The sequence below is a fragment of the Neoarius graeffei genome, chromosome 15, assembly GCF_027579695.1.
Source record: "Neoarius graeffei isolate fNeoGra1 chromosome 15, fNeoGra1.pri, whole genome shotgun sequence".
Lineage (NCBI taxonomy): Eukaryota > Metazoa > Chordata > Actinopteri > Siluriformes > Ariidae > Neoarius > Neoarius graeffei.
This window is the reverse complement of record NC_083583.1, coordinates 28,750,426-28,778,373: the sequence shown is the minus strand read 5'-3', so window position 1 is coordinate 28,778,373 and position 27,948 is coordinate 28,750,426. Positions and strand designations below refer to the sequence as shown.

The 27,948-nt window shown below is 42.6% G+C and overlaps 1 protein-coding gene across 4 annotated transcripts in view; it reads right to left on the bottom strand.

Moving 5' to 3' along the window:
• Positions 1 to 6,882: 6,882 nt before the first annotated feature.
• arnt2 (aryl-hydrocarbon receptor nuclear translocator 2) overlaps positions 6,883 to 27,948 on the bottom strand; it is a 399,781-nt gene continuing 378,715 nt past the window's right edge. For all 4 annotated transcript variants that reach the window (XM_060941110.1, XM_060941111.1, XM_060941112.1 and 1 more), the window contains 2 exons: positions 12,721 to 12,866; positions 6,883 to 8,349 (listed from right to left, as the gene is read on the bottom strand). In XM_060941110.1, the coding sequence (XP_060797093.1) occupies positions 8,251 to 8,349; positions 12,721 to 12,866 (245 nt within the window). In that variant the 3' untranslated portion in view covers positions 6,883 to 8,250. The remainder of the gene's footprint in view (positions 8,350 to 12,720; positions 12,867 to 27,948) is intronic.

Sequence of the window (27,948 nt, the reverse complement as noted above, 5' to 3'; positions counted from 1 at the left end):
CTTTTGAGGCTGGATACCAAAAGGAGCAACTTGAAGATCATTTCTCCACCAAGAGTTTCATATGGCAGTGTGGAGACTTTCATGGACCTAGCAGCCTCTTCAAAAGAATCAGTAGGTAGAGGGCCTCCATAGCTCCAAGGTCCCGGGTTTGTTTCTGACCTCTGGGTTCTCCTGTATCCTCCCAGCCTCCATCCATCCATCCATCCATCATCTGTAGCCGCTTATCCTGTGCAGGGTCGTGGGCAAGCTGGAGCCTATCCCCGCTGACTATGGGCGAAAGGCGGGGTACACCCTGGGCAAGTCGCTAGATCATCGCAGGGCTGACACACAGAGACAAACAACCATTCACACTCACATTCACACCTACGGTCAATTTAGAGCCACCAATTAGCTTAACCTGCATGTCTTTGGACTGTGGGGGAAACCGGAGCACCTGGAGGAAACCCACGCAGACACGGGGAGAACATGCAAACTCCACACAGAAAGGCCCCCGTCGGCCACTGGGCTGGAACCCAGAACCTTCTTGCTGTGAGGTGACAGCGCTAACCACTACACCACCGTGTCGCCCTCCTCCCAAAAACAAACTGGTATGTGGTTTGGCTATAAATTTCCCCTAGTTGTGAATAAACGTGTGAATATGATGTAACCTTGATAAGGATAAGTTAGGAAAGAAAATATTTTCTCCCAAATTAGTTGTTCCCTATTATCCAGGTCTTCCCCATATCATGACTGGAAACCATGACCAGGAAGTAGAAGCATTGTCAGAAATTCATTTCCATGCATGCATTTTGCATGGATGCCAGTTTTCCTTAGAACCTGTGGTGTTTAAATTCATCATTTAATTATTTATGGGACTACTATCAACAAATCTTGCGCATTAATAACAGTTATAGGTGTAAGAAATACAACCCCAAATCAGAAAAAGTTGGGACGGTATGGAAAATGAAAATAAAAAAAAAGGAAGCAGTGATTTCTAAATTAACTTGTATTTCATTGCAGACAGAAGGAACCCAAGACATTTCATGTTTTGTCTGTTGAACTTCATTTCATTTGTTAATATACATCCATTCCTACATTTCAGGCCTGCAAATACATTCCAAATAAGTTGGGATGGGGCAATTTAGGGGTAGTAATGAGTTAAAGTGCATCTTCTGGACCAATTTTTTTTTTTTTTTTTTTATATATGAAAGTATGTCCCTTTACACACTCATCCAGCAGGGTAATTTTGCACAAGGCCATCTGTCTACAGCAGAAAAAAATAAAATAAAACACGTCTGGAAAAATCCCAAGGGAGTCTGGAGCCAGATTCGTGACGTCACCTGTGGAAGCACCAGCAGGCTGCGAGAGCTTTGCACGGTTTCAGTGCACAGCCTGTGTAGACCAAGCGCTCCCATTTCTCTCTCATTGTCCAGTCTTTTGGGAAACGATGAATACTAATCCCATCAAGATTGATGTTGCTACACCCTCCTACGATACATCTGTTAACCATTTTAATAATTACGCGATAACATTGAAGAAATTTGCAGAAAACCACCAGGTCGTTTTCTCATAAACAAACCAGCGCTGATGTAGGATTCAGAAGGAGGCGTCCCGCACGTGACGTCACGAAAACCAATGTTTGCCGGGAAATTCAAATGCCAAGTTTTTTCAGAGGCGGACCAATTCACCTCAAATGGCTTGATTTCAACTGAATTTTTCTGGTATTGCGCAAGGTACAAAAAAATTGCACAAAATGCAAACTGTGACAGATATTTGACCAAAGTTTAATATAAAATAGGAGAATTATGTTGATCTTGCTCCTGAATCTACCCGCGATATGCACTTTAAGGGCTAATTAATGATGTGATTTGAAACAGGTGATGTCAACAGGTGATTGCAATCATGATTTGGTACAAAAGCAATAACAATGTGGGTATATTGTGCGTTGCTCTAGATTAGAGCGTTCGCTAAACGCCTGTGATGTAACGCAAAAGCATAAGAGTAGCAAGATGAAACGAAGAAACGTGCGCACAGAACACACTTGAGTCCGTCACTGAAATCCACATATTCAATGAGAATTTATTGTCACAAGCACAATTTGTTGTCACAAAAATGAACAGGACACATTTACACAGTTTATACAAGTCTAAACTCATTGTACAATAACCAGGCTAACTAAATACCAAGAGTTAAATACGCACGAACATTGCACATCATGATATTAAACTCACACAAGCACACATGAGGCTGTGTATGTGAACAGACGTAAAAATCACATTATTATTTACATAAAAACACCCTTTTTTCATTTAGCAAAAAGTATTTCTTCCCCATCAGTCCTTCATTCAGTTGTGTTACACTCGTTGTGTAAAAGATCGAAACCATAAAATATCTGTTAGTTTAAAAAGTAAAGGTCACAAGGAATCGCTGCAGCCATAAAGACTATGATACACTGCTGATTTCCTGCACTGAGGCTGCTGATGAAGAGCACTTGGATGTTTAACGACTTAAAAAAAGCATCAGATTTGATGCTCGAAATGGAACACTTTGTTTACATAACCATCTACGACTATTATTAGATCATCTATATTATGGACATCACTACATATAGACTATATATGCCACACTAAGCAGAATGCTGGTGCAGTGCAGAATTCATCACAGGAAACACTGAAAATACTTATCATACACGATATTACAGGAGACACTCTCATACTGACTACGCCGTCTCAGGAAACCTTCAGTCTTGAGGAGTGGTTCTACACGCATGCTAGGCATGTGCCGATAACGGACCATTTGAAGACTGTGATCTTCAGTGTTACTGTCCCATCTCGAAGGCAGCAAAACTACAGCACCCTTCTAAGGTTCACTATTTTGCCCATGTTTGATGGAAGCTTCAGATGTCTTTCTTTACAGTGTCTTGCAAAAGTATTCATCCCCCTTGGTGTTTGTCCTGTTTTGTTGCATTACAAGCTGGAATTAAAATGGGTTTTTGGAGGGTTAGCACCATTTGATTTACACAACATGTCTACCACTTTAAAGGTGCACTTTTTTTTTTTTTTATTGTGACACAAACAATAATTAAGATGAAAAAACAGAAATCTGGAGTGTGCATAAGTATTCACCCCCTCTCAAAGTCAATACTTTGTAGAGCCACCTTTTGCTGCAATTACAGCTGCAAGTCTCTTGGGGTATGTCTCTATTAGCTTAGCACATATAGCTACTGGGATGTTTGCCCATTCCTCAAGGCAAAACTGCTCCAACTCCTTCAAGTTAGATGGGTTGCGTTGGTGTACAGCAATCTTCAAGTTATGCCACAGATTCTCAATTAGGTTGAGGTCTGGGCTTTGACTAGGCCACTCGAAGATATTTAAATGTTTCCCTTGAAACCACTCCAGTGTAGCTTTAGCAGTATGTTTAAGGTCATTGTCCTGCTGGAACGTGAACCTTCATCCCAGTCTCAAACCTCTGGCCGACTCAAACAGGTTTTCCTCCAGAACTGCCCTGTATTTAGTGCCATCCATCTTTCCTTCAGTCCTGACCAGCTTTTCTGTCCTTGCAGATGAAAAACATCCCCACAGCACGATGCTGCCACCACCATGCTTCACTGTAGGAATGGTGTTCTCAGGGTGCTGGGTTTGCGCCACACATGGCATTTCCCATGATGGCCAAAAAGATCAATTTTAGTCTCATTTGACCAGAGAATCTTCTTCCATGTGTTTGGGGAGTCTGCCACATGCTGTTGGGCAAACTCCAAATATGTTTTCTTTATTTTTTTTCTTTAAGCAATGGCTTTTTTTCTGGCCACTCTTCCATAAAGCCCCACTCTGTGGAGCATGTGGCTTAAAGTGGTCCTATGGACAGATACTCCCACCTCTGCTGTGGATCTCTGCAGCTCCTTCAGTGTTATCTTTGGTGTCTCTGATCTCTGACTAATGCCTTCCTTGCCCTTTCGGTGGGTGGCCTTCTCTTGTCAGGTTTGTAGTGGTGCCATTTTCTTTCCATTTTGCTATAAAGGATTTAATGGTGCTCTGTGGAATATTCAAAGTTTGGGATATTTTTTATAACCCAACCCTGATCTATACTTCTCCACAACTTTGTCTCTGACCTGTTTGGAGGCTCCTTGGTTTTCATGTTGCTTCCTTAGTAGTGTTGCAGAGTCAGGGTCCTTCCAGAACAGGTTGATTTACTGTATACAGACATCATGTGACAGATCATGTGACACTTTGATTGCACACAGGTGGATCTTAATCAACTAATTATGTAACTTATGAAGTGAATTGGTTGGACCAGCTCTTATGTAGGGGTTTCATACGAAAGGGGTTGAATACCTATGCACACTCCAGATTTCTGTTTTTTCATCTTAATTATTGTTTGTGTCACAATAAAACAACAATTTGCACCTTTAAAAAGTGGTAGGCATGTTGTGTAAATCAAATGGTGCTAACCCTCCAAAAATCCATTTTAATTCCAGCTTGTAATGCAACAAAACAGGACAAACACCAAGGGGGATGAATACTTTTGCAAGGCACCATACTGGACTTAGGATGGATCAACAGTGATACTGGCATCAGTGTGATCCTGTGCCCACTTAATCATACGGTCTGACACTAAAGTCAGATATCATATGATACCACGTGACGTAAGCCGGGTGTATGAACAGACGATATGAAATGGCAGCAATCTGGATGTATTTCATGATTAATGACGGGAATCAAAGCAAAGCAGACAGCAGACTGTGCTCTGCGAGAATATCACGGAGTTACCACAGGATCTGTCTACAATACATGCAACCTGATAAAACATCTCAATAAAACTCAGCATGAGGAATTCATTGCTGTGGCAAATGTTGGCTAAGTTTGGAAAACAATTCAACACACAATACTAGGTGAGTGAAAATAACACTGCGTTCAACTCGAGGAAAAGTCGAAGGAAACGCTTCCTCAACTTGAAATTTCTACTCATCAATTTTGGGTCGTCTTTTCAACTCCGAGATCCTTCCCAGATCATGAAGTGACGTGAAATCAACATGGCTGCGCACAGTTATGCTGCATGTACAAGTATCTGCTTCTGATTGATCAATATACAGACAAATTTGCTTATTAAATCCACAACACTGACTGTACAGTCCACTGTTTGAGGAGGAAAGAGTTCAGGTTTGGGTTATCACTCGTCATAGTAAGCTGGTTAGCTTGTTGTGAACAAAATACAAACATGGAGGCATCCATGCATTTTTCCACTTTGTGTGTCGAATGCGCCAAGCTCAAAAAACATGCAGCTTATTTATGAAGCAAGTTGAATCCAACATAACAGCTCTTGCCCAATATGTTGTTCTTGACGAATGGCCATTACCATCATTGACAACAAGCATTCCAATGCAATGAAAAAGAAAGTACTTTACTTAAAGCTATACAGAAGTGCTTTCCCGAAGGGAAACAAAACCCACTCTTCTCCGCAGCAACCCTATTTCATCCAGTAAAAAGTAAATATTGCAACTAGCTAAAATTAACTTGCGAACTTGATAAAGAATGAACCCATTAACCTAAGTGTATGAACACACACAGGCGCTTTTTATGGCCACTATGTAAACCAAGGAAGTGCTAAATAATGTTCCATGAATTCCAGTGAATTGAATAATACATAAGCGGAGTCATTTCAATATCAGTCTCACCGAAAACCAAAAACGCATTGTACTCGTACTCAGTCTGGAAAAAAAAATTTGGATCGATGCATCACTACACTGGGCTGATGCTTGTGTATGAACGACCAAATCTCGTGATGTTCAAGACTCAGTTTTACACACTGATGTTGGATTCTGTTAGCAGTAAGTCCTAATTCATGACTAAATTTCCCTGTGTCCGAAATCGCTCCCTACTCACGATATAGTGGACTACATAGTGAGTTTGCCATTTTGTAGTGCTGTCCGAAAGCTTCTCATCTCATCTCATTATCTGTAGCCGCTTTATCCTGTTCTACAGGGTCGCAGGCAAGCTGGAGCCTATCCCAGCTGACTACGGGTGAAAGGCGGGGTACACCCTGGACAAGTCGCCAGGTCATCACAGGGCTGATACATAGACACAGACAACCATTCACACTCACATTCACACCTACGGTCAATTTAGAGTCACCAGTTAACCTAACCTGCATGTCTTTGGACTGTGGGGGAAACCGGAGCACCCGGAGGAAACCCACGCGACACGGGGAGAACATGCAAACTCCACACAGAAAGGCCCTCGCCGGCCACGGGGCTCGAACCCGGACCTTCTTGCTGTGAGGCGACAGCGCTAACCACTACACCACCATGCCGCCCTGTCCAAAAGCTTAGTGAGGATTATTTACACCCTATATAGTGCACTCAAAGCATCCAACAACGCATCACGAAAAGCAGCGTACAATCGATGGTCACGAACCAAGCAATATATCCCATCATGCATTGCGGTTGCGCTGAAAGAAATCAAATCAAAAGCCTCAAATTTGATTTAATAAAAGGCAGCGGCAAAGAAGAAAGTATTCAGCCTCGATTTAAAAGAACTGAAAGATGCAGGTACTTTGTATTGATTAATATAGGAAATACGCTCAGTATAATATGGATTTATCACAAAAATACATGCATGTATTTATTATTTTGAAAACCCACCAGCCGACTGATCCGGCACATTTTAATTGTGCGACAGTAATGATGTAAATAACGGCGCGACGGAGTAGTGTCCGAAAGTGTTTTTTCATTTTAATATTAAGTATTTTTAAGTTCGTTTCTTAGACAAGGATTTTAAGATCGTTACCTTGTTAACAGTTTCAGCGTGAATCTTCCGCCTTCCTCAGAACTGTCAGTCGGAACTGACAGTTCTGAGGAAGGCGGAAGATTCACGCTGAAACTGTTAACAAGGTAACGATCTTAAAATCCTTGTCTAAGAAACGAACTTAAAAATACTTAAATAGTCAGACATAATGAATTTCCACTACATGTTTTTTCATTTTATCAATGAGCTCGCTATATAGTCCTCTATATAGTAATTCCCTATATAGTAAGAAGGGAGTAGTGAACGAGTGAGCGATTTTGGACACAGGACTGATGTCTTTTGGCGTCTTTTCTCAGTAATTAACCAACACATCTAATAAAAATGCGAACGGTTACCTCTGCCAACTTTGTTGGAGAAGGTTATGTTTTCGCCTCTGTGTTTGCTTGTTCCCAACATAACTCAAAAACTAGTCGATGGATTTTGATGAAATTTTGAGGAAAGGTGGGCCAGGAACCAAGGAACAACTGATTCGATTTTGATGCAAGTCCGAATACACGGCTTGGTGGAGGTATGCACTCTACCGAATGTCCTTCGAGTTTTGTATGGTTTCCTAAACTGTTAGCCTCAGCCATTAGCTGTCGTCCGTATTTAGCCGTTTCCTAGCAACAGTCTTCTCAAAACTTTAGCCACTTGAGTGAGAAGTGGAGTCTCTATTTAACTTCCTGTGTCAAAAGCACAAAGTCATGAGTTTAAGGTTCCCTTTTCCATCCAACGAAACAAATGCATGTAAATGTCGTTTCCTTTCCCAAAAAATACAAGATAACCTGAAAAACAATAATTATTTATTGTGTCTATATAGTAATTTACTATCAAAAGTAATTGTGCGTGAAGGCAAGAATCAGATTTTACTCAACACAAGCTTTAGTTGACAGAATGTTTAGTTTCAGCCCTGTCCCCTCAGCTATTTACAGCATCCACTAAGCTCCGCCCCTTCAGCTATCTCCAGCCATCATTTTGTCCTGACTCTCGGATTTGCTTTGGCGGCGTAACCACGGCTTCGAAAATGTAAGTAAGTAACTGAGACTTGTAAATGCAATGTGAACACTGTAAAACTGTGTAGCTGTAATCTGGAAATTATCACCACACTGAGATTTGTGAGTACGATTATAGATTTGTGATCCGTAAATTTATTTATGAAACATCATTACGGTTATGTTAGGAACATATCGGCACATGTCTAGTGTGGACCAGATATTCAGTCACAACATAGACTGCTCACAGATTTACTGAAAAAGAAACATGACATTTTCTTTATGTACTTTGACAGGAAGTTGTTCGCTTGTGTTCGAGCCCAGGATCAGAGATGCGCAATATGCAGCGTGGCAGTGAAACTCAGTATTAAGGTTCTTCCCTCATCAGTGTACAAGTGTTGGTGCGAGGTTTACTGACTGATCTTGATGACGGGGATGGGAATGATGATCATGAAAACTAGAGAAAATTAAAATGACCCAGAAAGCAACTGAATCTGCCGTTACTCGGAAAACGGAGGGAACATGCCCAAATCGGCGAAATCTTCAATGTTGTAGTTGGCTGTTCCTTGTGTGGGGTCTCCAGTCATAGGCAACATGTCCTACAAATAAAAAGACAGTCTGAATCCACATCTTTTATTCTCATACAAAAAAGAAACCACACAGTTCCCTGCTTTGTCCAAATTAGACGTCAATTAGCCAAGAATTGTTTGGTGCCTAATACCTGCTTTTTTGGATTTGCACTGGTGCTACAAGGTTAATGTGGCTAACAAATAAGGAAGGCTTATAGTCTCCAATGAGCTTTGTGCAAATTACAGCTCTGAATCCTCACACATACAGTGGTGCTTGAAAGTTTGTGAACCCTTTAGAATTTTCTATATTTCTGCATAAATATGACCAAAAACATCATCAGATTTTCACACAAGTCCTAAAAGTAGATAAAGAGAACCCAGTTAAACAAATGAGACAAAAATATTATACTTGGTCATTTATTTATTGAAGAAAATGATCCAAATGTTACATATCTGTGAGTGGCAAAACTATGTGAACCTTTGCTTTCAGTATCTGGTGTGACCCCCTTGTGCAGCAATAACTGCAACTAAACGTTTCCAGTAACTGTTGATCAGTCCTGCACACCGGCTTGGAGGAATTTTAGCCCATTCCTCCGTACAGAACAGCTTCAACTCTGGGATGTTGGTGGGTTTCCTCACATGAACTGCTCGCTTCAGGTCCTTCCACAACATTTTGATTGGATTAAAGTCAGGACTTTGACTTGGCCATTCCAAAACATTAACTTTATTCTTCTTTAACCATTCCTTGGTAGAACGACTTGTGTGCTTAGGGTCATTGTCTTGCTGCATGACCCACCTTCTCTTGAGATTCAGTTCATGGACAGATGTCCTGACATTTTCCTTTAGAATTCGCTGGTATAATTCAGAATTCATTGTTCCATCAATGATGGCAAGCCATCCTGGCCCAGATGCAGCAAAACGAACCCAAACCATGATACTACCACCGCCCCACCACCATGTTTCACAGATGGGATAAGGTTCTTATGCTGGAATGTAGTGTTTTCCTTTCTTCAAACATAATGCTTCTCATTTAAACCAAAAAGTTCTATTCTGGTCTCATCCATCCACAAAACAATTTTCCAGTAGCCTTCTGGCTTGTCCATGTGATCTTTAACAAACTGCAGATGAGCAGCAATGTCCTTTTTGGACAGCAGTGGCTTTCTCCTTGCAACCCTGCCATGCACACCATTGTTGTTCAGATGGTGGACTCATGAACATCAACATTAGCCAATGTGAGAGAGGCCTTCAGTTGCTTAGAAGTTACCCTGGGGTCCTTTGTGACGTCGCCGACTATTACATACCTTGCTCTTGGAGTGATCTTTGCTGATTGACCACTCCTGGGGAGGGTAACAATGGTCTTGAATTTCCTCCATTTGTACACAATCTGTCTGACTGTGGATTGGTGGAGTCCAAACTCTTTAGAGATGGTTTTGTAACCTTTTCCAGCCTGATGAGCATCAACAACGCTTTTTCTGAGGTCCTCAGAAATCTCCTTTGTTCGTGCCATGATACACTTCCACAAACATGTGTTGTGAAGCTCAGACTTTGATAGATCCCTGTTCTTTAAATAAAACAGGGTGCCCACTCACACCTGATTGTCATCCCATTGATTGAAAACACCTGACTCTAATTTCACCTTCAAATTAACTGCTAATCCTAGAGGTTCACATACTTTTGCCACTCACAGATATGTAATATTGGATCATTTTCCTCAATAAATAAATGATCAAGTATAATATTTTTGTCTCATTTGTTTAACTGGGTTCTCTTTATCTACTTTTAGGACTTGTGTGAAAATCTGATGATGTTTCAGGTCATATTTATGCAGAAATATAGAAAATTATAAAGGGTTCACAAACTTTCAAGCACCACTGTACGTCTCCATCAGTGTTCAACTGTTCAGTATCTCAACTGAACCAGTACCAGTACCTCAAAAGGCTGGACAAAAAGATAGATTTAAGCAACCATAAAAAAACAGTGAGGCAAAAAGTCCAAAAGTGTTCCTATTAATTCATAATAAGCAGCTCCTCCAGTGATGAATTCTTTGTGAATTCATGGGTCAAAGTTCACCTTGAAAAAGTCGGCAGAAAGCAAAAGGAACTGTTATCAGAAGTAAATTTGCATCCTGTGTCCTTTCCTTTCAGTAAATGGCTTTTACGACAGGCTAATTTTATTCTCTGCTTTATTTGAGAACAGTGTAGTTTTCGGGTGTCTCCCATATTGCCATATCAAGAAGTCAATAATCATAAACGCTATCGCTAAACCGTAAACCGTTAGCACTTCTCGCGAGACGAGTCAATGTCTCTGTCTGGGGTGGAGCTGGACCTGGTGCACCTCCTCCTATAAGCCTCACTTGCACAGTGTTGTACAACACGAAACACACTTATCCAATCTGATAAGTGTCTCCACCTCCCAGGTAGGAGGAGCTAAATTCGACTCCACCCCATGGATTTTTTGTTCTGTAGTGAGTATTCCTTGCACGTAGCTCCAGTGCAACACTAAATAATCAAACTGCAGACTAACTACAACCTCGAAACTGAATACAACTGAAGGAAAGTAGAATTAGGATGCTGTGTCCATTTTGGTACTGCTATATACAGGACCAGTCAAAAGTTTGCACACCCCTACTCATTCATAGGTTTTTCAGTATTTTGACTATTTTCTACGTTGTAGAACAATACTGAAGACATCAGCACTATAAAATAACATTTGGCACGTATATGGAATTATGTGGTAAACAAAAAAAGTGTTTAAAGGGGAACGGAAGTCATTTTTAAACTTGCTTTATTTCTTAATTAACATGTTATTCAATTACGTTTTCGCTTTTAGTAACCTTATATCGTGACTCGTATTGGCAACTAATTGCAATTAAATATTATACTTATCGGCCTGTTAGGTTTTTAGCCATGTTGAATTTAGTTCGTTTGGTCCACGGCAGGCGTCACTTATCCGCGCAATCTTCATGAGACTTGTGCGAGACTTCGAAACTTGAAGTGTCAGCGCTGCCATTTTGAAAACTGCTTTCCAAACGAAATATTGCACAAAAATAAGTTTAAATCACGATTACTACCTACTTTTTCACACTTTCCTGATTACTATCAAAACAAACAAAACTTCCGGCTTGATTACATCAGCATTCAAAAGAGGGTGCGCGCGTCTTTTGACAACCCCTGTGTCCGAAATCACTCCCTACTCACTATAGAGGGCTCTATATAGTTGGGACGCCATTTTGTAGTGCTGTCCGAAAGCTTAGTGAGGATTATTTGCATCCTATATAGTGCACACAAAGTATCCCACAGTGCATCACGAAAAGTAGCGTACAATCGATGGTCACTAACCAAAACAATATATCCCATCATGCATTGCGGTCGCACTGAAAGAAATCAAATCAAAAGCCTCAAATTTGATTTAATAAAAGGCAGCGGCAAAGAAGAAAGTATTCAGCATTGATTTAAAAGAACTGAAAGATGCAGCTACTTTGTATTGATTAATGTTGGAAATACGCTCAGTATAATATGGATTTATCACAAAAATACATGCATGTATTTATTATTTTGAAAACCCACCAGCCGACTGATCTGGCACGTTTTAATTGTGTGACAGTAATGATGTAAATAACAGTGTGACGGAGTAGTGTCCGAAAGTGTTTTTTCATTTTACCGATGAGCTCGCTATATAGTCCTCTATTTCGTAATTCCCTATATCAATTAGTAGTGAGTAGCGAACAAGTGAGCGATTTTGGACACAGGGAACGTTGGCAGATGTTGGTCGCTTTGATTTCCGCTGTACGTTTTACTTCCGTCCTACGATGTCTCGCACAGGTCTCAACGAATCTCGTTTACGGCCATTGCTTTGACATATGGACTGATATACTGCATAGGATATTTCAAACACTCATAACTTGCTATAGCAGTGACAAAACAGCTGTCAGAAATGCATTCCTGTATTTAATAAAATGAGATAAACAGAATTTTGATGATAAAAAATGTGCCTTCAGTTCTCCTTTAAAAACAAAATGTTTCTTATTTTAGATGCTTCAAAGTAGCCAGCGTTTACCTTGATGACGCTTCGTACACTATTAGCATTATCTTAACCAGCTTCATGAGGTTGTCATCTGGAATGCTTTTCAATTAACAGGTGCCTCGTCAAAAGTTAATTAGTGCAATCCTCTTGCCTTCTTAATGCGTTTGAGATCAAACAGTAAATAGTAAACAATAAAAATACAGTAAATAGCCCTATAACGCAACTGTAGTAAATCGGTTCAACTAAGTAAAGAGAAACGACATCCATCATTACTTTGACATGAAGTGTCTTTTAATTCATAAAAATAAAGAAAAACCATTGAATTAGAAACTCCAAACTTTTGTCTGGTACTGTACGTGTGTGAGAGAGTGACAGTACCTGGAACACCTCAGATTGGCTGGGCTGAGTGTGTGTGTGTTGCTCTCCGCTCTGCTGGCTGTGATGTTGACTCTGCCACTGAGACCAAACCTCCGACGGCCGACCCTGGAACTGAGCACCGCTCTGACTGCCTTCGCCTGCAACATCTGCATAACAAACACACACACACACAATCATTTTATTCATCAAATACATTTACACGTATTAGGAATTTTTCTTGGTGTTTCGTCACAGCATGACACAATAAACACGCATCTCAGACAACACGACAACTATACTAACATACAAATATTGCACCAAGTATAAAAATATATATTACACTTGAAATGGCAACGGTAGGCTCAGTTGTAATCTACATTACGGTGGAGGTAGGAATAACAGCTGGATGCAGTTCAGCGTGCATTAAACAGAGTGGAGCAATTGTGATCTACAATAAATAATAGCAATGATATATATTAATGAGAAAATTAATCAATAATGTATTTCATAAATACTAATAAATAGTACTATTTATTAATAGCAATCCAGCCATCCATCATCTGTAGCTGCTTATCCTGTTCTACAGGGTCGCAGGCAAGCTGGAGCCTATCCCAGCTGACTACGGGCGAAAGGCGGGGTACACCCTGGTCAAGTCGCCAGGTCATCACAGGGCTGACACATAGACACAGACAACCATTCACACTCACATTCACACCTACGGTCAATTTAGAGTCACCAGTTAACCTAACCTGCATGTCTTTGGACTGTGGGGGAAACCGGAGCACCCGGAGGAAACCCACGCGGACACGGGGAGAACATGCAAACTCCACACAGAAAGGCCCTCGCTGGGCTTGAACCCAGGACCTTCTTGCTGTGAGGCGACAGTGCTAACTACTACACCATCGTGCTGCCCCTATTAATAGCAATAATAAGAATTATTATAATTATTATTGCTGTTAATAGGAAGCCATGGCCTAATGGTTAGAGAAGCAGCTTTGGGACCAAAAGGTCACTGGTTTGATTCCCTTGAGCAAGGCAATTAACTCCTAATTGTTCCCCAGCTTGCTCTGGGTATGCTGTACGCTGCCCTGGATAAGAGCCTCTGCTAAAATGTAATAATACACTCATGTATGCTTAGATGAGCTGCACATTTCATGCTAAATGAACATTTTAAGCAAATCCTTTGAAAGCAGCTAGTCGAAACATATTGCAAACAAAACTCATCTTTCCATTATGCGCCGAAGAATCTCTCGAGAAGATGAAATCATGAAACGAGCCCCGCCAAACACGCAATTATGGACAGACTGGAACATAATTGGCAGGTCATGATTTATTTCAAAACACATTTACATCACTTTCGCACACCTTCTTGAATCCATGTGCCAACTTTTCCATCTCAGACAGAACAACATTTGTTCAAACATATCTGACTCAGATGATGATTGGCTTGATAATTGCCCTATGAGTTAACACTGTGGAACAGTTGGCAAGAATACAAATAACCCCAGCGCTGACATCTGCTACTGAGATCAGCAACTACCTTTAATCTCCCTCTTAATCATAACCATGTACATCAGTCTAGACCCCAGTAATATCATGACTCTTAATACTCCTCAACAGATGATCTTATCAATCTCGAGAATATAAAGTCATATCTGTTTAAGGGTCTCTTTGCTCAATTCTGGATGCACCTCTTTTCTTCCCTACCAGGAAAGACGTTCACCTCCAGATGACATGAAGTTTGATTATGTACTTCATCTCCAGTCCCACACGCTCAGTCCTGGCGATTTTCCTGCTCTAACACACCTGATCCAGCTGATAAGAGGCTTGCAATTTCTATAGTCTTCATCCATAGTCTCCTTTCAAGACAGTACAATGATGTGTGACCAACAACCTGCTGGTGTAATAAAGCAGATTCGAGATTCAGTAGAGAATGATGTACAGCTGTTTGTGATGTGATGCAATGTGATTCAGTGTTGTGTAACACATTTGACCTTAAATTTAAGACGCAAAAGTACTAGTTTTGAGTTGTTGGTGGCCACACCTCCTTCACCGGGACTGGAAAGGGTCACGGCTCCTTCACCAGGACCGGAAGGGGTCACATCTCCTTCGCTGGGGCCGGAAGGGGTCACACCTCCTTCACCGGGACCGGAAGTAGTCACGGCTCCTTCACCAGGACCGGAAGGGGTCACGGCTCGTTCACCGGGACCGGAAGTAGTCACGGCTCCTTCACCAGGACCGGAAGGGGTCACGGCTCGTTCACCGGGACCGGAAGGGGTCATGGCTTGTTCACCGGGACCGGAAGGGGTCACGGCTCCTTCACCAGGGCCAGAAGAGGTCACGCCTCCTTCACCGGGACTGAAAGGGGTCATGCCTCCTTCACCGGGACTGAAAGGGGTCACGCCTCCTTCACCGGGACTGAAAGGGGTCACGCCTCCTTCACCAGGGCCGGAAGGGGTCACGCCTCCTTCACCGGGACTAACAAATACAGAGACCACACCTCCTTCCTTCTCTGGGATTGAGAAATACAGAGGCCATGCCTCCTTCACAGAAACTGACAGATAAAGCGACCACGCCTCCTTCCTTCACTAAGCCTGATAAATGCAGAGGCTGGATCCAAATTCTCAGTATGTACTAATGACAGTAAAGTACCTACTACACAACCGTAACTGTAGCATGTTCTTTGAGTATGCGAGCGAGTAGTCAGGACACAACTCAGATGTACTCCCCCGCCATCTAATCTGTCCTCTGACATGGATGTTCCCAGATGACATACATGCCCGTCTCATCTCATCTCATTATCTCTAGCCGCTTTATCCTGTTCTACAGGGTCGCAGGCAAGCTGGAGCCTATCCCAGCTGACTACGGGCGAAAGGCGGGGTACACCCTGGACAAGTCGCCAGGTCATCACAGGGCTGACACATAGACACAGACAACCATTCACACTCACATTCACACCTACAGTCAATTTAGAGTCACCAGTTAACCTAACCTGCATGTCTTTGGACTGTGGGGGAAACCGGAGCACCCGGAGGAAACCCACGCGGACACAGGGAGAACATGCAAACTCCACACAGAAAGGCCCTCGCCGGCCACGGGGCTCAAACCCGGACCTTCTTGCTGTGAGGCGACAGCGCTAACCACTACACCACCGTGCCGCCCTACCACGAAATTTAAAACAGAAATATTTCAACAATTCCTGATACATTTGTACACCACTGCAACAACCAGGTTCACTTCGGACAGCCAATTTATTCCGATGTTTCCTGAGGGGAATCATCATCTTTGGTTATTTAGAGGATCCAGCTGAATTATGGGATATTGTAGTGTGGTACGTTTGCATACTACTAATGTAGTACATCATCCAGGTACCGTTCAACTACAATTAACTGCTTACTGAGTATTCAGACACTCTACCTTCTGCTTTATGCATACTAATAGTATGGAAGTATGCGTAGTCCTTCACTGGTATTGACAGATCCATAGACCACACCTCCTTTCTGACAAAGACAGAAGCCATACCTCCATCAAGACTGATGGTGAGAAGGAGAAACAAAACACAGTGGCAAAGATCCATCCAGATGTTCATCCAACTTCCTCAATACTTTCTTAAAATTCATGAAGCAGTCTCTTTATATTTATGAATCACTGAATCTATATTAGATTTACTGAGCTCTCTCTACTGTCCTCTTTTCCTTCCTTGGTAGAATGTAATGAACACATTTTTTCCTCTTCCTCACTAGTCAAGGCCATTCGTCTCAAGCTGACGTGATCATTTAATCACGTACATCATCTCCTACTTCATGTTTGAGGCCTGAGGCTGCTGGGAGACAGAGGAAAGTGATGGAGCGTGAAGACCCGAGCTCAGTGTGGGCGTGAGCCTGTAGGCCATTTCCCATGGTCCTCTCTGATGAGAGACTGATGTGAGGCCAAGCTCCTCATTTCCTTACAGCCGTAACACTCACTGAAGGCTTGCTGATGCGCCCTGTCGTAAATCTCTCTCTTGTTCTTCTCGTTCATCATTCAGCAGCTTGTGCTCAGTGCCTCTCTTCACTCCCCATTCGCTTCAACCATCTATCTCCATCTTTCAATTCCACTCACAGTGATAAGTGTTTGTGTGTGCGTGCGTGCGGGCGCGCATGAGAGAGAGATAGAGAGGACAGAAAGTGGAAAATCACCCATATGGCCAAAATCTGTCCACTCTCATCTCAAAAACATGAAAGTATATTCGGGCTGTCAGAACAAATTTCACTGTTCAAATGTTAGTAAATATTTATTACGTTTACATTTGTAGACTATAAAAACTACTTTTTGTCATTTAACGCAAGCTGATCTTTGGACTAAATGACCAAAATGACCCTTGTCACTGTATTTAAGAAAAGGGCTCTGAACAAATGCACATCAATACTCCATTTTCGCAGGGGCGTTGTGGCTCAGGTGGCTAAGGCGCCATACCATAAATCCGGGGACTTGGGTTCAATTCTGACCTGAGGTCATTTCCCGATCCCTCCCCGATCTCTCTCCCACTCATTTCCTGTCCTGTCTCTACACTGTCCTATCCAATAAAGGTGAAAAAAGCCCCAAAAAATATCTTTAAAAAAACAACAACTCCATTTTCGCATTTTAATTCTATAGAAACTTTCTGTATAAGGAATAAAGCCCAACAGGGCATGCTGTTATTGGAAAATAACCAACAACAATATGGCATGATGCGACCCAAACACAAAGCGGAGTTACGATCACCATTCTGTAGTGGATTATTTTCCGACACCAGCGTGTACCAAAGTGTTTTATTCCTCTTAGACCACAACAATTTACCAACACTAACAATTTTTTTATGAACTAAAGAAAGACGTCAGGGCGGCACGGTGGTGTAGTGGTTAGCGCTGTCGCCTCATAGCAAGAAGGTCCTGGGTTCGAGCCCCGGGGCCGGCGAGGGCCTTTCTGTGTGGAGTTTGCATGTTCTCCCCGTGTCTGCGTGGGTTCCCTCCGGGTGCTCCGGTTTCCCCCACAGTCCAAAGACATGCAGGTTAGGCTAACTGGTGACTCTAAATTGGCCGTAGGTGTGAGTGTGAATGGTTGTCTGTGTCTATTGCCGCTTTTCCACTACAAACGCGGCTGAGCCATGCTGAGTCGGGCTGAGCGGGGCTGTTGGGGTTGCATTTCAACTACAACCGCGCTGAACCGTGCTGGCTGGAAGTGGGTGGACACATTGGGTGGAGTTAGCGAAAGTGGGTGGACGTCACGTGATGTCGTTAAGCAGCGCAAACAGTGACATCAGTGATCTTTTAAGCGGTAGTCTCACGACCCGAATAGTAAACAATAAACATGGAGGACATGGAGTCGTTAGTGTTGCTGGTCTTGGTTCTGTGGCTTGTTGTCACCGACAACGCCAACAGATACTGGCAAGAGCGTATAGATGAGGCGAGGCGCATAAGGCTTCATAATTCTCGTAATTCTCCTTCTTCCGGGTTTGCGGTGTTTACAGATCCCAGCGTGCTCGCGGGGCATGTGTGGGGATGTGAGGACACTCCTCCTCACCAATCAGTGCACAGGGGAGTGTCTGCTCACGCCCCCAGCCTCACTCGGCACGGTTTGGCTCGCTTCAGCCCCACTCCAAAACCGTGCGAGTTTTAGGGGCTAAGCAGGGCTGAAGCGAGCTGAGTCGTGCTGTTTTTTGGTAGTCGAAACGCGAGCCGTGTCGGGCTGAAGTGAGCTGAAGCGAGCTGAAAAAGGGTAGTGGAAAAGGGCCATATGTGTCAGCCCTGTGATGACCTGGCAACTTGTCCAGGGTGTACCCCGCCTTTCGCCCGTAGTCAGCTGGGATAGGCTCCAGCTTACCTGCGACCCTGTAGAAGGATAAAGTGGCTACAGATAATCAGATGAGATGAGAAAGACGTCATTTTTTTAATCCATTTATCATCATTGTATAAAATATCAGCTATAAAAAATTCCCTCACCAGCTTCTGTTTATCCCTGTGAGAGTAGTTAATAAAAGAACTGACAAATTATGACAACGTGTGCAGACTGCCGGAGCTGATTTTTTTAGTAGAAAAATAATCAGTATTTTCTGACCAATCAGGTTTAAGAATTCGACAGCACTGTGGTATCATTATAACTAAAAATCTGATCATGTCTGTAGTTATGAATTATCAAAAGTCACTCTTTTTATTCGTTGTTGTATTTTAATTGGATCTTTGGATATGAGCGCTGGCTAAGATGCAGAACAGCCAACACTGCTAACAAAATCCTAGTAAGCATACAGGAAAAACTGAATGAAAAAAAAATCTAGCATGTCAGTGGCTTTTTTTTGTCTTCCAGATGTACTCCGAAGCAACAGAAAGAAAATAAGGCAAAACCAGGTGTTGCTGTTATTTAATAACAAGCAGCTGCTCCATTTTTTTTTTTTTTACTATCCAAACTGTTTAAAAGTCCCACCTGCTTGTTTTCTTTTGGCTCACAAGACCAATACCTGTGAATGCACCCAGATAAAGTTGTTGGACACCAAAAGTAACTGCTACAAAACGCAAATGTCTTTCATGTTCTGCGTCTTTTTGCTTTCAGTCACATGGCTTTCAGTTGGGTGAATTTTGATTTGACGGCTGCTTTAGTTTTCAGGCGTCTCCCGTATAGTCAATGCTACAGCTAAACTGTACATGTTAGCGCCTTGTGATGATGTTCATCCTTTGGAGTCGAGGATGTCCATGACTTCATTTTGGTGGGTGGTGGTTGTGGGTCCAGTGATGACTAATGAGGCCAATCTGGGCTTTGAAGGTACGCCTACGTGTCGGGCAGGTGCCGCAACAGCCTGAACCCTCCATGTAGCCCAACCCCCCAGGCCCCGGCGATGCGCTTCACCTCCGCTGCACGTGCACCATTGGTGAGCCTGGCATCCTGACAACATGGCCGGACCACCCAGGTGGCCGGCACCTTGTAGGACATGCAATGCTACTATGGTACACCCGATGTAGGGAAACCATTCTGGATTTGGTCTAGCTTTGTGTTAAAAGAGAAATAAACAAGATCAACTGTGAGCTACTGCTCGCTTACGTATCCTCCCACTCTCATTTATATCAGAATGCAAACAATCGAAGGATGCTGACTTCAACAAATAATTAACCCTGAAACAAGTAAGTAAAGAGCAGTGTTCTCCCCAGGGATTTCAAACAGCATCCTGGTAAACTGTCATTTTGAAATCGCATTTTGCTTCTTGAAATAGCGTCAAAATCCACCCTATATTTTTCATAAATACATTCATTCGGTAAACAGGAAGTTGATGTGTGACAGACCTGAAAACAGTACACACGGTATAGAACCCCAAGCTGAAGCTCGGTACCAACTATCAAGCAGTTGTGATTTGTAGTTGCTGAGAAAAATGTTATGAAAATTTTGTAAATCCATGCTATATGTTTCGTAAATACATTCAGTCGGTAAACAGGAAGTCGATGTGCGACAGACCTGAAAACGGTACACACGGTATAGAACCCCAAGCTGAAGTTTGGTACCAAGTGGCTATGATTTGTGGTTGCTGAGAAAAAGGGTGTTTTGGATGGACGGAGATACGGACGGATGGACAGAGACAAACCAGTATACCCCCTGCCGTTCGGAGCGAGGATATAATTATATTTATTTGCAAATAAAAAATTCCTGAGTGAAAATGAGTTGAAAATTGGACTGTTGTGGATCCAACATAAATCTAAAACCGAGCCAAATATGAGAAACTCCAAAGAGATGAGTGAAAACTGACTGTGCAACATTAAAGATTGTTTTGCAATCCCGATTTTCTTTGCTTGAAAAATGCATTACAGTTTATAGTTGTCCTGATGTTCATCGTGTTCGTGGAAGCATAAAATTACAGGTGTATAAATATTCCAAAGTACTGGAATAGTCTCTCTCTTCAGTAATTAAAATTCTAATGCATTTTAAAAGGACCTTTCACGGCTCTAAACTGTATAGCTGTTCATCTAAGAAGTGATTCTTCCTCTATTCATTCGCTGTCACAGGAGTACAAAAGCACTTTGAAATGAGGATTTTCTCTGTATTACACCTCTGGCCCTGACAGAACAATACAAACATGAGAGACACTATTATATATTTATTAATGCAACAACAGCAAAAGAATTTTTTTTTTTTAGAAGAATGCAAATGAATATCTCAGCTGGGCAGAACAAAATCTCTTCCTTTAATCCCATCAGAGGAAAGGGTAATGTTTCAATTTGGTCCTCTCTTCCCTGCACTGCCTTGCTCTCCCGCCGTGTGTTTGGAGCCTTGCTGTGTGTAGAGAGTGCGAGTAATGCTCCATTTCTTTTTATGACAAACACATTAAAAGGGAATTATCTGGACATGGCTAGGCTCATTTCCGCAGAGTGGGCGAGGGCCTCCGGGCATTCGAGGAGTCAGACACACTCCAAATCAAAGTGGAATATAAATACCACCCTCGAATGTATATTATTAAGTGAATGTGCTAATTAATGGCTGAAGGTCGAGTGTTTTCAGCCATAGGCAATGTCTACTTAGTTTATTACTTCTAGAAATGGCCAAAAGTATGTCGACACCCTTCCTAATTATTAGGTTCGGGTGTTTCAGACACATCCGTTGCTAACAGGTACATGAATTCAAGCACATAGCCGTGCAGTCTCCATAGACAAACATGAGCAGTAGAATATGTCAGAACGAAAAGCTCAGTGACAAACCTTGGAAGTCAGCGGATCCCATGGTCAGCTCATGAAATTTCTGCCCTGCTAGTTCTGCCATGGTCAACAGTATGTTCTATTATTGTGAAATGGAGGAGTCTAACCACAAAGTACTAGACCATGCAAATTCAGAGCGGGGCCACCCAGTGCTGAAGAAGGTCGTGCGTAAAAATCGCCTATCCTCGGTTACATACGCACATCATGAAATGGGTTTCCATGGCTGAGCAGCTCTAAACAAGCCTACGATCACTAAGATCACTCCAGCGAAGCAACGGCTGGAGTGGTGTAAAGCACACCACCACTGGACTCTGGAGCAGTGGAAACAGGTTCTCTGGAGTGATGAATGACACTTCACTACCTGGCAGTATGATGGATGAACACTGAGGTTGGTGAATACCTGGAGAACACTATCGACTGGAATGCAGAGTGCCAACAGTAAAGTTTGATGGAGGAAGCATAATGGCCAGGGGTTGTTTTTCAAGGTTTGGGCCCCTTAGTTCCACTGAAGGGTAATGTAACTGAAGGGCTACAGCATACAAGCACATTTAAGGCTACATCCACACGACAACGGCAACGAGATTTTATTTAAAAAAATATCGTGTCCACATGGGCAACGGATCAGTAAAATATCAGGTACATATGGCAACGCAATGCTTGCTGAAAACGATGCAATACACATGCCACACCTCTACGTGCGCTGTAAGACGGTCCCATTGGAGACACCAGAACAATAGAAGAAGTAGGACGCATGCGCATAAACCCCTTCTTCTACCCGGCATGAAGCACTCACAGGAACAAGCACACAACAACAAGAAGAAGATGGCTGCGACTACGCGAGGAAATCGTGCGTTCTGTGTGTACAAATTAGTTTTATTAGTGTGCATAGTTTTATATAACTTAATTTTCTTATTGTGTGTGAACATTTTGAAAAGCATTTTTATATAATTTAGATAACTTTTTATATTGTGTGTGAACATTTTGAAAAGCAGTCTTCTCATCTCATCTCATTATCTCTAGCCGCTTTATCCTTCTACAGGGTCGCAGGCAAGCTGGAGCCTATCCCAGCTGACTACGGGCGAAAGGCGGGGTACACCCTGGACAAGTTGCCAGGTCATCACAGGGCTGACACATAGACACAGACAACCATTCACACTCACATTCACACCTACGGTCAATTTAGAGTCACCAGTTAACCTAACCTGCATGTCTTTGGACTGTGGGGGAAACCGGAGCACCCGGAGGAAACCCACGCGGACAACATGCAAACTCCACACAGAAAGGCCCTCGCCGGCCCCGGGGCTCGAACCCAGGACCTTCTTGCTGTGAGGCGACAGCGCTAACCACTACACCACCGTGCCGCCCGAAAAGCAGTCTTATCCAATAAAAAAAGAAATTCAAGAAATGGTTCAGTTACTTGTTTATTTAAAAGAAAAGCTGTATACAAAAGTGAATGCAATGCAGTGGTTCATACAAAACAGCGAGAGTGCTGCTTGTTCTAGTCATGTGGTTGTGACGTCATCGTAAACAAATCCGTTCTACTCATCCAGACGACTTCGCAACGGCGCCGTTGGCAGATTTTTCCACTCTGGAACCCGTTCTCAAAAAATATCGTTTTGGGTGCCCCAAAACGCCGGTGCCATGTGGACGCCAGGCCGAAACGATAAAAAATTTTATCAGATTCACCTGAATCCGTTGCTGTGTGGACAGGGCCTAAGACTACCATAAGCGACCAACCAACTGTTGTTGTAACAGTTTGGGGAAGAGGCTTTCCTGTTACAGCATGACAAAATCATGGTTTGAGGAGTTTGATGTGGAGGAACTCCAGCAGCAGCCTGCACAGAGCCCTGACCTCAACCCCACTGAACACCTTTTACATGAACTGGAATGTTGACTATGAGCCAGGCCTCCTCGCCATACATCAATGCCTGGCCTCACAAATGCTATTTTTGACTGAATGGGCACAAATTCCCACAGACACCCTCCAAAATCTTGTAGAAAGCTTTTGCAGAACAGTGGAGCCTGTTATAGATGCAAACAGGGAACAACTCCATAATAATGCCCAGAGTGTTGGAATAAGATATCCAATAAATCATACAGGTGGGGTGGTCAGGTGGAGGCATATTTTTGGCCATATAGCGTATATTAAGGTGTTGAAACTTGTGTATAATTAACAGTTATTCCACGAAATCAAGTCGTACTATGAGATGATATAGCCGGGTTGGCTATAAGCCATGTATGACGAGATTGAGTGGAATGGATGTTTTATTATATCCACATTCACTGGATTTTGAGAAACGGAGCATTTTTATTTTTAGCAAATTTGATAAAACTAAAAACTTTACACAAAACGTCCAACAAAATAATTTCCGCTTAGAATGTAAACAAACTGGTGCAATGACCGTAGCAATTTGTGAAAAATGCTATAATAATGATTCTTGGAAAAAAAAAAGATATGGTCTTACCATACTTTCATTCCATATTTTGTTGCGTTTTTTTGTGTATGTTTTGGGGTTTTGTTTTCGAGTAGAATTTTTTTAGAAGAAAGAAGAAACCTTTATTTGTCACATGCACACTTCAAGCACAGTGAAATTCATCCTCTGCGTTTAACCCATCTGAAGCAGTGAACACACGCACACACACTCAGAGCAGTGGGCAGCCACACCAGACCGCCTGGGGAGCAGTCAGGGGTTCGGTACCTTGCTCAAGGGCACTTCAGCCCAAAGCCACCCCACGTTAACCTAACTGCACGTCTTTGGACTGTGGGGGAAACCGGAGCACCCGGAGGAAACCCACGCAGACACGGGGAGAACATGCAAACTCCACACAGAAAGGCCCTCGCCGGCTGCTGGGCTCGAACGTGGAACCTTCTTGTTGTGAGGCGACAGCGCTAACCACTACACCACCATGCCGCCCCACGGTGGTGTAGTGGTTAGGTATTTCATCCTTGGTTGGTTCAGTAACATGGTCCGCCGTTTTCTTCTTCTTTCGGGTTTTTTTGGCGGTTGGCAAACCAACTGTCAGGTAGGTGAGGGAGGTGGATGTATGTGCAGAAGTGTTCAGTTTAATAACAATGAGTATATATACATATACACAAACGTGTAAAACACACAAGCAAACAGTCCAAATCGGCAGGCTAGATCAGAAACGTGAAAACAGGCAAAAGGGTCGGTCGAGGCGCAAACAGGATATCAGAGGCAAATCTAGAACGGGAATGAGAAACAGGCACAAGAATCGAGAAATAGGAAATCAAGAACACGGGTAGAAAGGCTCGGTAATGCGTACTTGCGTATCGTAATACTTCACGATGCAAATGCATCAGCTCAGTCCTTAAATAGGCAAACACGTAGTTCCTTAATTGAGCTCAAGTGCACGTGCTGAAGTACACTCGGCGTGCGCGCAGCCCGAGGCACGCTTTCAGGTGCACGTGCCACAGTGCACAGGACTGACACCAACCTAAAAGTGCATTACTGCCACCGACTGGGCTGGAGTGTGGAACAGGAGCTATGGCGGGGGGAGGACTATATTATTCTAGCCATTTCTGTTTCTTTTAAATACTTGATATCAAAGTGAAATATCTGACTTGATGCACTCCACCATTTTGTTTTTCTCTACTCACAGTATATGAGCTGATATCCTAGTAGTAGAGTAGCCAATCAAGCATGTGATTGCTCATATCCAGTGAATGTGGGCAGAATAATATTCAGATAACCCACATTGTCAGATGAAGTTCATTCTGGGAATCATTAGAAAGTTAACCGTGATGCATGGACTACAGCTGATAAAACACACCTGCAGGTTTCTGATTAGCTGGCGCAACCTACCAAAGACAAAAGATTTAAAAATCTATCACTTTTTAAATCACTGGCAAAAATGGTAGCTCTCTGAACCGTACACACTTTGACAGAGGGGGCAATGCACCCATCAGCAGGGCAGACTATCTGTCCTTTCGATTTCCGAGGCAGTTTGATTACAAAGGGAAATGGCTGAAAAGGAGACCTGATATCTCTAGTTTCAGAGGAAACAAACCTGTCTCGCTCACCCAAAGCACTGAGAAGTGCAATGCTCTAAAGCGGAATTTCATCACACCAGTTCTGATAAGGCAAACTTATCACCAACATTGTTTATTCATTCAATCTGTTGTGGCTTTGGGACGCAAGTTCAGAAAGTTTGACTGCCAGACTGCCCATCAGTCTTAGCGAATAAGGTGTAGCCTTCCACTACTCAGAGTTTTTTTTTCCCCTGGACAATACAGAATCACATGGTTTTGCATTACACTGCATCAGAACCGCTTTTAACTGCACCATATTGAAATGTTGACTGCTGTAAATGCGTATATCTCAGTAATGTTAAAGTCTCAGATCTGGGGGTGGGTTTCCCAAAAGCCTCTTAATGCTAAGAGCATCTTAGGCTACATCCACACGACAACGAGATTTTTTTTTTTACATATCGCGTCCACATGGGCAACGGATCAGTAAAATATCAGGTACATATTGCAACGCAACGCTTGCTGAAAACGATGCAATACACATGCCACACCTCTACGTGCGCTGTAAGACGGTCCCATCGGAGACACCAGAACAATAGAAGAAGTAGACGCATGCGCATAAACCCCTTCTTCTGTAGCGTCAGCCACAAAGTTTTGATTATTAATCAGTAGCGTAAAATGAAAGACGCGGAAAGAGGATTGAATGGGGGTAGATGGAAGCCGGTACGCCAACATTCTGAGATCCTCCAGAATTCTTTAATGGTCCGGAATAAATTGAATGCTACACGTTGATGGATTACTTTGTTCTTCTACGCCCTTTTTGAGGAATGTATTGTCGGACTTAAACCAACATCTGAAGAGGTGAGATCGCTCCTTTTTTCCCCCCTATTTTTGCTGGCGGGATTGTTTTTGTTTTTGGAAAGCGTGCAGGCGGTGCGCGGTTTGGTACTGCTTCCGCAGTGTTTGGACTAAAGACTCTGCCCTAAGGGCTATTCTCTCACTCTCTCTCTCTCTCTCTCACTTTGCACCATTACACAATAAATATTCACAGTGTAAATATTTTGTAAGCTCATTTCATGAACCAAGTTATAGGATTTGTTGACAACTCGCGTCGAGTTCGTTACACTTCTACCCGGCATGAAGCACTGACAGTCATGTGGTTGTGACATCATCATAAACAAATCCGTTCTACTCATCCAGACGACTTCGCAACGGCGCCGTTGCCAGATTTTTTCACTCTGGAACCCGTTCTCAAAAGATTTCGGTTTGGGGCACCCAAAACGCCGGTGCCGTGTGGACGCCAGGCCGAAACGATAAACAATTTTATCAGATTCACCTGAATCCGTTGCCGTGTGGACAGGGCCTCAGTGTAACTAGGAGACAATATGTTCATTGTGCTGCTCGTTCTACCATTTAACGATGATCTTTGTGTTACGATGCTTTTGGGAAACTTGGCACTGACTGGTCAGAAGGTGTTGATTCATTTTCTAGTGATGGCTTTAATTTTAATCTCAGGTTTATATTAATGAGCTCGTTCTGTTATCGTTTCTATAGTAACGACTAACTGACAAGGATTTGCAAGGAGGATGGTCCACATAATCGTTAAAGTATAATAATAAACAGAATAAAAATTAGCTACTATTTAACAAAGAAAAAATATAATCCTTTATACAGTGAAACGTTGAGTAAGGATAATTAACAGTTATTCTATGAAATCGAGTCATACATGAGCTGATAGCCAACTTGGCGTGTAGCACCGAGTTGGCTATAAGCCACGTACGATGAGATTGAGTGGAATAACTGTTTTATTCTATCCACATTCACTGGATTTTGAGAAACAGAGCATTTTTTTTTGCATATTCGATAAAAACAAACTTTATACAAAACAGCCGACAAAATAATTTCCGCTTAGAACGTAAACAAACCGGCGAAATGACAGTAGCTATTTGGGAAAAAGGCTATAATAATTCTTGAAGAATTAAAAAAAAAAAAAGATATGTTCTTACCATCAAATACTTTTGTTCCACATTTCGTTGCTTTTTTTTTGGTGTGTGTGTGTGTTTGTTTGTTTTCAAGTAGAGTTTTTAGAGTTTCGTCCTCGGTTGGTCCGGCAACACATTCTGTCATTTTGTTTTTCTCTACTCACGATATACGAGCTGATATCCTAGTAACAGAGTAGCCAATCAAAGCACATGATTGCTCATATCCAGTGAATGTGGACAGAATGAGTTTATTGAGCATTTTAACAAGGCGAGGTGAACTTGTAACTAAGTTTTTCAATCATGGGAATGTCTTCAGGTCAGATAACATTGTGCTTTGTGGTTTCTCATTCATAAGCTACATTTTTGTCAGATTAATTTCAAGCTATCCATCCATCCATTATCAGTAGCCGCTTATCCTGTCCTACAGGGTCGTGGGCAAGCTGGAGCCTATCCCAGCTGACTACGGGCGAAAGGCGGGGTACACCCTGGACAAGTCGCCAGGTCATCACAGGGCTGACACATAGACACAGACAACCATTCACACTCACATTCACACCTACGGTCAATTTAGAGTCACCAGTTAACCTAA